Raw genomic sequence first — 15,200 nt, forward strand, 5'->3', positions numbered from 1 at the left:
ATGAGCGAAAAAAACATTGTCTATGGAATAACAATAATGAAGACTATGGTATTAATATTTGTATCACTTTGGTATCACTACTCAAAATTTCTTAATTTTGTCACTCACTGTTTGACTGAGCGATCATCAAAACTATAAGGAACTTCTAGCAGATAATATAAAAGCTTCAAACTTAGGATACAATTATTATTGTTTGGTGTATAAATCAAGGAAAGATGATGTTAAGTTAGCGAATTACGTAATAACTTAAGACAGATGGACCGTTGAGTTGGAAATGAATTTTCGAGACATGGTTTTATTTACAAGTTATGTTTCGGCATTCTTTATTTCAGACCCTTGATCCATACTACGAAATATACATTAAATTACAAATAGCAATTGGGTTGTAATATCCAGCCAGCGTCGGTATATTGTGGACAGCATCAACCAGTAAGACCAGGAGTCATAATGCCATATTCCATGATTGAACCTGGACATGAACAATGCAATTATTTTATATTAAATGGCATTAATTAATGAATCGACTACAGCCACGGTTCAGGTCCATGAGGAATCTAATAATGTTATTGTAAGTGACTTCTTAACGTCTTAACTTGACACGACAGTCAGAAGTAATATTTCAAATCCAATATTTAAAAGACAAGTATTGAACAAGATTTTGAAAATGATACAGATATATTTTCAAATAAAATTATAAAACTAATAATATACATAAATTTAATTTTGAAATTATCAATAGAAATGATGACATAGATTGCGATGTTAACTGTTACATAGTCAATAATAATAATTTTAAATTAATTGTGATTAATATACACTGGCCTTCAAAAGTAAGTATCACACTTTTAAAATTGGGAAAACGTTTTAAGTTCACAAGATACACTTTCGAAATAAAAAGGACTCCAAAGAGAATTTAATTTTGTACATAAAAACTTTATAGTCGGTAACCTTCCTTTAAGAATTGGCTGAAAAAAACTTCAAAATCAAAACCATTCCTTTTTCAAAGTGGACGTTTCCGAATTACAATTTTACCATTCACATTTTTCTTTCTGTTTTAAATTTTTTTCAAGATCGATTAACGATAACATTTATATATCATGCCTCTTTCAGTTGAAGAATGTGCTAGGATCATGGCTTTTCTGGAACTAGGCATCAGTATGCGTCGCACTGCAAGAATGGTGGGTGTGACGGTACGAACGGTCCAGAAGGTAAAGCGAAGGTACGAAGAGACTGGACATTATCTGAGGAGACCTTGTAATGGCAGACCCAGGTGTACCAGTGCCCGAGAAGATCGTTATATTATTTCCACTGTGTTAAGAAATCGCCACCAAAATGCAGTTGAAGTCCAGCAACAGCTACTTCAGACCCGGAGGGACTACATTAGTGACAGTACAGTGAGAAGAAGACTTGCTGAAGCAAATTTGAAACCCCGAAGACCAGCGAGTGGCCCAAAACTCGAGAGACAGCATCGAGTAGCGAGACTGCGATACGCTCGTGAACACATGCAGTGGGATGAAGAAGCATGGTCAAGAATTTTGTTTGCAGATGAGTCTCGATTCTCCCTTTACACTTCTGATGGAAGGCGAAGTGTTTACAGGCGACCTGGTGAGCGATACCTTCAGGCCTGCATCTCAGAAAGAGTCCAATACGGTGGAGGCAGTGTACATGTATGGGCTGGCATATTTTCAGAAGGTCGCACAGAGCTAGTAGCCATAGAAAATGGCACCCTCACTGGGCAAAGATATGCTCAAGAGATTCTCAATGAGTATGCAGGGCCGTATTTGGCAAATATGCGTGATGGATCGATGCTGATGCATGATAATGCCCGGCCACACACGGCTCATATCGTACAAGAGTATATTCAGGAGGTCGGTATCAGCCCTGTGCTGCCCCGGGGCGTAAAAAGAATAGGGTAGTCCCAGGTCCAAGGGTGTCGTAAGAGGCGACTACGGGCTTTTTGAAAGTGGGAGAGTCACGCTGCTGTCTCATGACGTCAGCACAATCGGGCCAGACTCGTCCGGGCTACTTACCACACTCGCACAGAATACCGGCGTGAAGTAGCGGCCTAGTGCCGCTATGTTTCGCATAGGTTAGTGTCGAGGACCGGAGGCCATTCCCCCCCCCCCCCCCCACAAAATATGAGAGCGGTATTTAAAGAGAAATTACCCCAGGAGGGTACCGGCTCTTGTAGAGCTAGAGAATCCCTCCCCGAGCATTCGCGCTCGGGCTGCCCTTCGTATTCTGGGGAGGGCACAGTACCGTGTATGTCACAGGACAAACAGGGCAGCAACACCACGGCACCCCGCTCCACGCTTAATGTGGACTTTTGTAACATCCGGGGAATTCACTCCAACTTAAACGCCGTCCACCACCACCTTGAGACGTCGCAGCCGGCCTTGTGTTTCCTTACGGAGACGCAGATATCTCGACCTAGCGATACGTCATATTTAACGTACCCCGGGTACAAAATTGAGAATAATTTCATGCCTCATGCCGGGGTATGTGTGTACGTTAGGGAGGATATCTGCTGTCGCCGTCTCGGCAATTTTGAGGGTAGGGGCCTGTCTACTCTCTGGCTCCGCGTAGATTTAGAGGACCGCGTCCGCATCTATGCGTGTGTCTACAGGTCCCATAGTGGTAACGCAGAAACGGATCACCTCATGGGCTGCGTTCAAGCGGCATTTGATGACGTGCTTGCTCAGATCCCCTCCGCTGAAATCGTAGTCTTGGGTGATTTCAACGGGCACAATGCCGAATGGCTTGGATCACGTACCACAGACTACGCAGGGCGATCTGTGCATAATTTTGCATTGGCGTTTGGTCTGTCCCAATTGGTTGAGTCGCCGACGCGGCTCCCGGATGTGGATAGCCACATGCCGTCCTTATTAGATCTTCTGCTGACTACACATCCCGATGGTTACCAGGTCTCTGTCGACGCCCCTCTCGGAACGTCCGACCATTGCCTGGTCAGGAGTGTAGTGCCTATCCGACGCCAACGTCGCAGACCACCAGCGACCCGCCGCGTTTGGCACTACAAGTCAGCAGATTGGGATAGGATGCGTTCCTTTTTTGCATCCTACCCTTGGGGCAGGGTTTGTTTCCTTTCAGATGATCCTAGTGCCTGCGCCGTTGCAGTAGCCGATGTGATACTGCAGGGCATGGATATTTTTATACCAAGCTCTGTAGTACCGATCGGTGGCAGATCACAGCCCTGGTTCGATGCGTCAGTTAAAGCAGCATCTGACTGCAAAAAACAGGCGTTTCGAACTTGGGTTGCGGCGCTGGGCTCAAAGGATCCGAACTGCAAAGTTCTGAAGAGGAAATATAACCGTGCCTCCAGATTTTTTAAGCGGCAAATCGCCCGTGCGAAATCAAAGCACGTCGTCAAAATTGGCGAGCAGCTTTCCAGTTACCCGACCGGAACACGCAAGTTCTGGTCGTTGTCGAAAGCTGCTCTTGGTAACTTCAACCAGCCGTCCATGCCGCCGTTGCACATGAGGAATGACACCCTGGCCCATACGGCAAAAGAGAAAGCCGATCTAGTGTGCACTCTTTTTGCCTCCAACTCGACTCTTGACGACAACGGAAAAACACCGCCGACCATCCCGCGGTGTCAGAGCTCCATGCCTGAAGTACAGTTCCGACAGAAAACTGTTAGGCGAGCTCTGTTTTCGTTGGACGTCAGGAAGTCGAGCGGGCCGGATGGCATTTCTCCAATCGTGCTTAGAACGTGTGCCCCTGAGTTGACGCCGGTGCTAACGCGTTTATTCCGGCACTCTTATTCAAAAGGCGTAGTCCCTGATTCATGTAAGTCAGCCCTTGTCCATCCGATCCCAAAAAAAGGAGACAGTTCGGATCCGGCAAACTACAGGCCTATTGCGATTACCTCCCTGCTCTCCAAAATCATGGAGAGCATAATTAACCGCCAGCTCTTGGTATACCTTGAGGGTCACCAGTTGATCAACGACCGGCAGTACGGCTTTCGCAATGGTCGGTCGACTGGCGATCTTCTGGTATACCTAACACATAGATGGGCGGCGGCTATTGAAAGCAAGGGGGAAGGCCTGGCAGTTGGTCTGGATATAGCGAAGGCCTTTGATCGTGTATGGCACAAGGCGCTCCTCGCAAAACTTCCATCATTTGGGCTTCCCGAGAGCTTATGCAAGTTGACCTCCAGCTTCCTCACTGGGCGCAGCATACAGGTCGTTATCGACGGTTATTGCTCGAATCCCAAGCCCGTGAACGCTGGAGTTCCCCAAGGCTGTGTGCTATCTCCCACGCTGTTTCTTCTGCATATCAATGATATGTTGGACACCGCCAACATGCATTGCTATGCAGACGACAGCACTGGTGATGCCGTATACACGGGCCATGCAGGTCTCTCTCGGGAAAACGTCGACCAGTGCCGGGAGAAACTTGTGTCTTCTATCGAGTCCTCTCTCGAGAAGGTCGCGGAATGGGGTAAGTTGAACCTTGTCCAATTTAACCCCCAGAAGACTCAAGTTTGCGCGTTTACCACTAAAAAAACCCCATTTGCCATATCACCGCTCTTCGAGAACACTTCCCTTAAAGCCTCGCCTAGTATCGGAATACTGGGTCTCGAAATCTCGAGCAATAGCCAATTCCGTGGCCATCTGGAGGGCAAAGCCAAACTGGCTTCAAAGAAACTGGTCGTCATAAATAGAGCACGGCAATACTTCAAGCCGGCCCACATTCTAGCGCTCTACAAAGCGCAGGTCCGGCCTCACATGGAGTATTGCTGTCATCTCTGGTCTGGCGCACCCCAGTATCAGCTCGATCCATTTGACCGCGTGCAACGCAGAGCAGCTCGAATTGTCGGGAACCCAGTACTCTGTGAACGGCTGGATCATTTGGCGTTGCGTAGAGACGTCGCTTCATTGTGTGTTTTCTACCGCATCTATCACGGGGAGTGTTCCGAAGAGCTGTTCAACCTGATTCCTGCCGCCGAATTCCACCTTCGCACGACACGCCACAAGTTAGGATTTCATCCCCACCATCTGGATGTGTGGCGGTCCTCCACAGTGCGGTTTTCAAGGAGCTTTCTTCGTCGTACCACGAAGCTGTGGAATGAGCTTCCGTGTGCGGTGTTTCCGGGACGATACGACATGGGTACCTTCAAGAAAAGCGCGTACACCTTCCTTAAAGGCCGGCAACGCTCTTGTGATTCCTCTGGTGTTGCAGGAGAGTGTGGGCGGCGGTGATCACTTAACACCAGGTGACCCGTACGCTCGTTTGTCCTCCTATTCCATAAAAAAAAAAAAATCTCAACCCGAACACGCCTGGGATGAGCTTGGAAGGCTAGTCAGAAATCGCAGACCACCACCTACTACCCTCAGGGCACTAAAGCAGGCCCTGGTAGAAGAATGGGAGAATATTCCCCAACATTGGCTCCGAAACCTAGTGTTCAGTATGCCAAACCGGCTCGAAGCTGTAATCAGAGCTCGAGGAGGCAATACCAGTTATTAAAAATTAAATAACATGAAATACATTTTAGTTGATTTTTTTTAGACTAAACTAAAAATGTCTATTTTCATTGTTTTATCTTTTTTAAGTTAATAATGTTACTAATGTATAATTTTAGTTTCTAAGAATTAAAGCCTATAAAATTTGCAACAAAACGTTTTTAATCTTAAATCTCTACCTTCTATAGTTAAGAAAAAAAAATAATTTGAAAAGTGTGATACTTACTTGTGCAGGCCAGTGTATATATATACCCTGTAATGCAATCTATTTCCGTAATACCTTTCAGTCATATTATGTAGGTAGGTTTAGGTAAAAAAAATGTTAACGAAATTGACCACCTGAAAATAATACCTATCCACTAAGTCCTAATTACTAAATTAACATACTAATGTAAATAGCTGGTATTTTTTTTTTATGGAATAAGAGGACAAACGAGCATACGGGTCACCTGTTGTTAAGTGATCACCGCCGCCCACAATCTCCCGCAACACCAGAGGAATCACAGGAGCCTTGCCGGCCTTTAAGGAATGTGTACGCGCTTTTATTCAAATTATTCAAAGAATATATTTTATGTTACTAATAACTAATACTCTGGGAAGTGCATGTTTGAGCAACTCTAATGAGCAAAGTGTAACTTTTATGGCACATCACTGACATTATAGTTCCCCAATTAATACCAAGAGTAACAAATGCATTCAAACCGAAGGGGATCACCTCATCATTTCGGGTAAACGAGCGCTTTTAATTAAAGCTCCCTTCAGCAGCATGCCAACAAAAAACGATATCACAATGGTAACAATCTAGGAAGCGATCTAAATGTATAAACACGCAAATAATGCACAATCAAAAGGGCAGCGGCCAACCGCGCCGAGGGCGAGGGCGATGGTGCAAACCCCCCCACCCCCCACCAACACCCAACACCCCCTTTTGAGTATTAGTTTTAATTACTTTTTAAATAACAACTGCTTATTTTCCATTTGCCTCTAACTTCTTGCTTTAAGGGAATTAAATTCTTAACTACTTTTATGCAGTTATTTACATTTAACTAATTGTATTTTTATCATTGTTATTGTTGCAGTTTTGCTTTTAATTGAATTAAACTTAGGTAACATTACTATCGGTAATCCATTAAGTCCGTCCGTCGTGTCTGTCTTCTCGTAAACCAGTCAATCAATTCACAATCGGACTCACACTGGAAGGCTCCGACCCATCGTACAATATAAATTAAAAACAACATTAATTTAATATCCGTGGCGTCCATGTTATTATAATATACAGTCAGGTGCACTGTATCCCGGTCACGGACGGAAGGACGCTGGCGGATGGAGCAATGTGTGCTCTTAAGTGCAATAATAAAGAATATTATGGTCTAAGGCTAAATACGATATCTGGAAGACTATTTGATGTTAATTTGTAAAATGAATCAAATAAACAAAACACATTTAGTAAGTATAAAGCAAGTAGGTCATAACAAGCGATGTAGACATTTTTTATAAATCAATTTTGGTATAATTAAATTACACTACTCTGGAAAAGCAAATAATCTACTAGATACCCTGTTTGGTATTCATCAACGTTAATACACATTGCTAGAAACAAGAAAAAGAAAAAAGCTTGGGTCAGATGGAAGAAGTATAAAAACGCTTCTGATTATGATTAATTAGTAAAATGAATCGAAAAAACAAAACACATTTCGTTAGTATAATGCAAGTATAGCTCTAGGAAAGTGTTCCCTTGTAAGTGTATGGAGGCTGTCATAAGTGGTTAAGACGTCCCATTTCCCGTTTCTGCGAGCTCGGATCGAGAGTGTTTTAGCCAAATCGACTCTCAGATTAGACGGATATTTTTAAGGCATCCCGCTTCATCCATTAGTGATGGAGCGACTCACTTAAGTGCGGGGATTATTTGTTACTACTACGAGTGTATCCATTAAGAGAATGTATTAGCTCTGCATTCATTGAGACAATAACTTACGAAGATGACAGTGTAATTGCGATCTCTCATCAATTTATGTAACCTCTCTGAATCTCTTATTAACTAGTATTGGCTGTTGCTGCTCTCCATATATATCTTCGAAATATGCGAATTTGTGAAGACAATTTACACAATTATACAAAAAAAGAAAAAAAACCTCGTTGGTTTCCCGAAAGATATAAAAATAAATAAACCTCCCGCAATCAAACTTAGTACAACATACCTCGAGTCCTTATGTAATGTCTATAATAATATAAAATAATCTGCTAGACAAAATTATTTTTATAAAAGAAATACTTTTTATAAGAAAAGTGCTACTATGCCATTAATAATTTTCTAAACGACTCAAGCAAAAATAAATAACAATATGGCTCTCCCTACTATGGTCTGCTGTTCAGACCATATTACGACACCCAAACTGAGTATATATAATACTGCCTTGTACAATCATTTACTCCAAATGAATGAATTTAAGGAATGTATTTATGTAATTGCAAGAAATTATTATCATTATATTTACAATAATATTGAAACTAATCTCTTTGATAAATTAAATCAACCGAAAAACTTTCCATGACTTACACACTTTCTTAATTTTTGTGTGTTTTAGGATATATACGTAATTAATATTATACTATATAATTTAAAATTATTATATATATATATATAATAATTTTATAATATATATATATATATTTATATATATATATATTATTATAATATATATATATATATATATATATATATATATATATATATATATATATATATATATATTATTTAAAATTAATTATATATATGTGTATACCAGTTTCATACATAGGCATCTACATTTTTTTTGAAAGGTCATGTTTTCGGACATCTTTTCCACACTGTTAGTTAAAAAGGCCGATTTAAGTTTATCAAAAAAATAAACAACCAAATAGCATTCAGTTTGAGATCATTTGCTCGTTTTAATGTATTAATTGGATTAAATACTAGTTATCCTTTTAATATAATAAACATGTTAAAATATAACAACGTGCCAAATTATACAGCACCTGACGAACGTACTGTTTATTTCAACTTTCAAATGACACACTTTACATGAATGACACCACACAATGATTTGAAGTCTTTTACTATGAATTAATATTTATTAATAGAACTGGCAATATTAATCAAGGATACTTCACTAATAACTTCATCCTCTTTCGAAACATAAAATAAAAAATAAAAAATCAAATGAAAAGAATAAATGCTCTGGATTGTGAATATTGATTTGAATAATTTTGTTTTATTTGATTATTTTAAGTTAAAGCCTCTTATTTTTCTTGTTATGTCATGTCAAGATCTAACAAAAGAAGAAATTAGTTGAGTTAGATCCGCGGCCATGTTGGAAGGAGGCGCATCCAACGGGCAGTTGCTGAGGCTTTACAAACCAGCCAAAACGTAAACTCCAGGTTATGGAGTAACGGGAGATGTCGAGGAACGGCATTCGGGCATTCGTTAATATATCCAGAAGAAAACCTAACATTATGGCCAAGCAAATAGTGCGAAGACATAGTATTGACCACCAGTTGTTAGTCAGTGATAAAACTGTTCGGAGAAGATTGGATGAAGCCGGTCTTCATTCCCTCCGACCACTAAAAGTTCCAGCTCTACGGAGTGATAATCGCGGAAAGACGTGTAGACTGAAGAACATTTAGAATGGACTGACGTTCATTGGTACTCTTGTCCGACGAGTCTCGGTGTGGACTTCATCCAGATTCACGAAGAGTAAGAGTTTGGCGAGTTCCATCGGCGTCTCCAACATCCACAAGAGGTGCATTCCTATCATGGTGGCACAATAATCGTGTGGGCTGGATCCGTATGGGCGCACGAACCAATTTCATCTGGAATAGAGAAAACATGACTTAAGAAGAGTAGCCAAGAGTAGTACAAGATGTAGCCATTATTGACTAGGCTGCACACTCACCTGACACCCATTACAAAGAACATTTTTGACAGCTTAAGCAACTGTTTCTCCAAGCCTGGTAACGGAAGAGCAACTTCTTATTCATCTGAAGAGAACCTGGGATCTTAAACCCTTACTGGAGATGTAAATTACTTAATATGGAGTATAAACAACAGATGCCGAACTCTTATTTACGTCAGAGGTTATGCAATTTATAAATAAAACCGTTTTTGGTATGCTTGTTTTTGGTATCCTTAAGTTGCATCTTAATATGATTTATGGTGTACCCACAATGAGTCAATATTAAACATTCAAAACGACTCTCTACCTGTTTATTTTTCTATTGTACAATTCAAGCATAACATAAGGTTTCATTCCACATGTAGTTCACTTAAGAAAATATTTATAGGTTTCCTAAAAATTAAGGAAATGTTAAATATATAGATGATGCACATCTTTTTTGAAGTCCATTATTAACTAGATTTGAACGCATCCGCAGTTCCCACTCCGATCAAATGGAAATAATAACAATAATAGAGGTATACATGGTCACGCCAGTTAACATTTATATCTGAGAACACACCGAGAGCCAGATAATGTCGGCCAGTTACTAAATATTTTATTATGATACTATCATCATAAATTCAATTAAAATAACGAAACACAATATGGCTGGTTTTTTCACAAGCAAGTTTCGTTGATGGTTTTGTGATAAAATTTTATGCGCTCATGCATTTTTATCGAGTATTACAATATTAAAGCTATCGTGTCTCATATTTCCTGTATCGTGAAATTGTTATTACATATCATTATTATGATATAAAAAATAACCAGCTTTCTTTTATCGGTACCGGTAACAACCAATAGGATCTAAATATTATGTGTGTGAAGCGTAATCTGTACTCTATGGAAATTAAAGGTTAAAAATTAAAGGTTTGGAATTTTCCAAATAGTCATCTCATACCAGCGACCACTATTCGTGAGTGACGGCTCGCCACTCATCAGTGGTGGCACTTCTAACTGGACAGATCGTACTCACAACCGCGCCTCTATTACTAATGAGCAGTATGTCTAAAGAAGCGAACTTCTCCTATTTAGTAACCTCAGAACCCATTTAGTTTGCAAGTTACCGGTCAAGTCCAGTTAATCTGTAATTAAACTGGTCTCCGGTTCTATTACTTGTTACATATTTAGACATGCCGATGTGAGTTTCCTTAATTAATTTTTGCATAAAAGCAATTAGAACGTTGTTACGTGAAAGCATTTTAGAAATGCTATGAATCATGCTGACGACGCCGTGAGGCATGTTGAAACATAAAGCGGGGTTTAGACAGGGCCAGTAACTGACTTCGATTTCGATTGAGACAAGTCAGCGCTAACCCGAAAAATACCAATGCAAACTGATTTGAAGTCAGTACAGCGGCGGGCAGTCAGCGCTGACTTCTCCTGCTCCGCGTCTTTAAAAAACTATGTACTCTCAATATCATTTTTTTGTAATAGTTTACACTGGCCATAAATGACAGTCTAACACTTTAACCGAATCCGAAGCAGCAAATAACATATAAGAGATACCTTTCACAGTTATTACTTTATTTTCAGTTTTCACATTTATTAACAAATGGTTATATATTCCGAATATAAACTCGCATATAGTTTGATGTTATATTGATTAATTTATAATGTAGCGCAGCCGATCTTGACCGAAGCAGAGCAAGTGAGGAGATCCTATTATTATTAAAGTGACCTTGAAACAGGGCTGGGGTGTCACCTGTGGAGGGGTGATGGCCCCCGCAGACAATACTAATAAGGCGGCCCGAGTCTCTCTGTCTAATTAATGTGAAACTTGAGAGGCCTGTCGGCTGGGCCCGCCGAGTACCGAACATGGCACGGTAACGCCGGCTAAGCGTGGTTGAGTGCCTCTCTTCTCTCTATCTTTGTAACCCCGTGTTAATTAGCAGTATCGTGCGTCAGAGTGTCGACTCCTGGCTTGTTTAATTAAGCCAAGTCAGTTATAACAATCCTATTAGCGCTAAAGTTGCGGTAATTTATAAATAACATTAAACAGGATTATGGCAACGGACTGGAATTAGCGTTGTTGATAATCTTATTGTAAGCCACCGCTGTATTCTGATTACAAAACACTAATTGTGTTGTTCACTCACAACATAATGGTTTGATGTTTTTGTATGGTCATGTGAGAGTCTGAACAGTAACAAATATAACACAGAACACGGAACTAATAATATTAAATATGGAGAATAGAAGACGCCTGCATTTCGCAGCTCTACTTTTCAATGTGGTTACATCTAAGGCTCTCGCATATTTATATAAGAAATTGAACTGGTTGAGCAACACTAAAACCTTGTACCACACCAGAGCGGCTCTATACGGTCTTCTACCTTTTAGTCGGCATCAGCCTGCTGCCTTCAAGGTAGTTTTAGTTATAACGCAACTAAGTGCTGGATCAATATACCGCCACCTTTCGAAGCCTCCTTATCTGTTAATTTCCTTAACTTAAAAATGAAAACATATATATTAAAAGAGTATAGAAGTCAGTATTCCAGCATTAGTTGCGTTCAAAAAGACTAGAAGCTTTTGTTTTATTTTATTATTTGTCATTGTTAGGTATTATTAATTATAATTACTTTTTATATGTTTGTTCTTTTTTCTTATTTTACACTGCTGGGTCAGGGAGCTTGTAATTTAAACGACCGACTCAATCTTTACTTTAGTTTATTGCGCGTTGCACTCGTGAATAACTACAGAAGTAAGAGCAAAGAATATTTAATATTAACTACAAGACTTATAAGTTATAATTTATATAATAACAGGTTAATGCCTAGGACACACGCGGGTAAAAATTATACTGACTGGTCGCGCGGGTAATCTAAAAGATTATTTTGAGTGGACTGTATGGAAAAAAAAAAGGTAGCGGGGTTCGTCTCCCAGTAATACCAATTAGCTCAATGCAGTAAAATTCCAGGGACTAACCTTGATATCTTCTGCAGGCCTCTCCAGGACGTCCTTCACTTTATTACACCACAGACACAGCTTATTTTCAAATTAATGTACCCTAAAGGAAAGGATGTAAAAGGAAAGGAAATGTGAAACGCGAAAAAGAAAAAAAAATAAAAAAATAAATAAAAAGATGCATCACGCGCGCTTATATTGAAGAAATGAATAAAATTAAAAATAAAACAAGATATAACTTAACCTACAATGCGGATTCGTCCAAGTGACGAATGTAAAAAGAACAGTAAGTTTATTGAGTGGGCAAAGGACAAAGCTTTGCTACTGGTCGTTGGTAAGAACCATTTTTTGTACGCACACTCGCAACTCTAATGACTCCATCCGAACCTGGGTGGACGTCATCAACTATGGCGAGCGGCCAACTAAGTGGTGGACAATTATCCACTTTAATTATAACAATTCTACCCTTATTCACCGGGTTCGTAACAGTGTTCCATTTTGATCGCATTTGTAGCTCATGGAGATACTCATTCCGCCACCGATTCCAATAACTTTGGAGCAGGTTGTCTAATAACTGTTTACGCTGTGACAAATTAATATTAGTTTTTATGTCGGGTGCAGAATGAAACGTACCCAATGGCCCTAACGTTAAAAAATGAGCAGGGGTTAGAGCGACCGGTTCAGCGGGATCGAAACTTAAAACAGTAAGAGGACGTGAATTAAGCACGCACTCGATTTGCGTGAGTAAAGTATACATTTCTTCATAGGTAAGTAAAGTTTCACCTATGACGCGTTTAAGGTGGAGTTTGACACTACGTACGTGTGTTTCCCAGACGCCACCGAAGTGTGCGCAGCTGGGTGGGTTCATTTTCCAATTAATGCCTCGGTTTACAACTTCATCGTTAAAGGATGCACAAAATGACTTCGACTTTAAGAATTTATGTAACTCATCAAAATGAGTTTTTGCACCTATAAAATTCGTTCCATTATCGGAAAATAAATTAAGACAATCACCGCGTCGTGAAATAAAACGCTTGAACGCACGTAAAAACGACTCCGTACTAAGATCAACTGCTAGCTCTAAATTAACTGCTCTAGTAACAAAACATGTAAAAAGGCAAATGTATGCCTTTTCTTTACGAGCACCTCTGTACCTACTTATCAAAATAAAGAAGGGACCGCAATAGTCAACACCAGTATTTAAAAATGGCTTCGCTTCGTTCACGCGGGGTGCCGGTAACACTGACATGTACGGATTCTGTGCACATGGATTAGCTCTGAAGCACTTGTTACAAGCTCGAAAGCGTTTTCGTACAATATCACGCCCAGCCATAATCCAAAACTTTTGTCGTAATAATGATAAAAGTAGGTGAGGTCCGGCATGCATATATTTGTGGTGATAAAAATCTATGATCATTGCCGTAATATGATGATTTTTAGGCAACAAAATGGGATGCTTAGCGTCAAACGAAAAGGAAGATTTATTTAGTCGCCCTCCAACACGGAGTAAACCATCCTTATCAATGAACAGCGAATAAGGTAATAAATATTTTGGGACCTTGCACTGCTTTTGGATCGCTGAAATGACATTTTCAAAAAACAAAAATTGCAAGGCGCGTAGCACAGCGATCTCCGCATGCTTCAATTGATCAACCATAATAAATTCAGCGCGTGGAAGTTTATGAACAAAACGAAAAACATACACGATAATGCGTAATAATTTTCCCCACGACGAGATGCGCGATGAAAGTTGAAGAAGAAAGTTTTCGTTTGATGAAGCTGTTTTAACTCCCAGAGCTTTAATTGGTCTATACTCTAAAAGTTTAGAATCATCTTCTTCATTGAATGTAAAATTATCCAACGGCCATGACGATAGATCATTTCGTGCCCACGGTGGGCCATGCATCCAAAGTGGATGAACTAATAATTGAGCAGGAGTTAAACCCCTAGAAATACAATCGCTAGGGTTTTGCTTACCCTCGACGTGATAAAAATGTTTAGGCGCGAGATACTCTTGTATCTTTGAAATGCGGTTAGCGATAAAAGTATCAAACCGATGCGGGGACGAATGCGTCCAATATAATGCGACCGACGAATCTGTAAAAGCACAAACACATCATGTATTTTACAACGCGACTTTACAGAATCACGGATAAAATTAAGAAGTTGTGCCATAAGTAGCAAAGAGCACAGCTCTAGTCTAGCTAACGAGACCATACGTGTAGGTGCAACGCGGCTCTTAGCCATCGCCAACGTAATGCGGTTAGGTTCATCTTGAATAACAACACAAAAATATACAACGGCACCGTAGCCTCGTTCGCTAGCGTCCGAAATACCTAAAAGTATAACGGGATGTGTGGCGCTATGGATACCAAAGAAACGCGGAATTTCAAAATTATGTAAAAGTGGCAACTCCTTCGTAAAGGTTGCCCAAGCTGTACGAATATTTTCTGGTGGTGGATCATCCCACCCGACGTTCGAAATCCACAATGCATGAATTAATAACTTTGCATATAAAATAACAGGTGCACAAAAGCTATTAATATCCCACAGCCTAGCTACTGTCGATAACATAAGACGCTTAGTACATTCAGGCCGCGGAGTAAAATTAATAGCAATGCGAAAAACATCTTCGCGTGGACACCAACTTAGCCCCAAAATTTTTAATGAATCATCATTGTCAAAATTCACGCTGCTTGACAACCGATTATCTTGCGGTATGGCATTTAGAACCTCTGCTGAATTACTGACAAATTTAACTAAATTAAATCCGCCCAATTTAAACATTTTAATTAAGTCCTGCGCTAAGCTGGCACCACTAGAGGGTGTTCGTGTA

At 40.2% G+C, this 15,200-nt stretch overlaps 1 protein-coding gene across 1 annotated transcript in view; it reads left to right on the forward strand.

The window, feature by feature from the left end:
- Positions 1-1,116: 1,116 nt before the first annotated feature.
- Positions 1,117-15,200, forward strand: part of LOC126970732 (transposable element Tc1 transposase) — a 165,823-nt gene continuing 151,739 nt past the window's right edge. The window contains exon 1 of the mRNA XM_050816824.1: positions 1,117-1,868. Coding sequence (XP_050672781.1) covers positions 1,131-1,868 — 738 coding nt within the window. The 5' untranslated portion in view covers positions 1,117-1,130. The remainder of the gene's footprint in view (positions 1,869-15,200) is intronic.

The sequence above is a fragment of the Leptidea sinapis genome, chromosome 21 (genome assembly GCF_905404315.1).
Source record: "Leptidea sinapis chromosome 21, ilLepSina1.1, whole genome shotgun sequence".
Classification (NCBI taxonomy): domain Eukaryota; kingdom Metazoa; phylum Arthropoda; class Insecta; order Lepidoptera; family Pieridae; genus Leptidea; species Leptidea sinapis.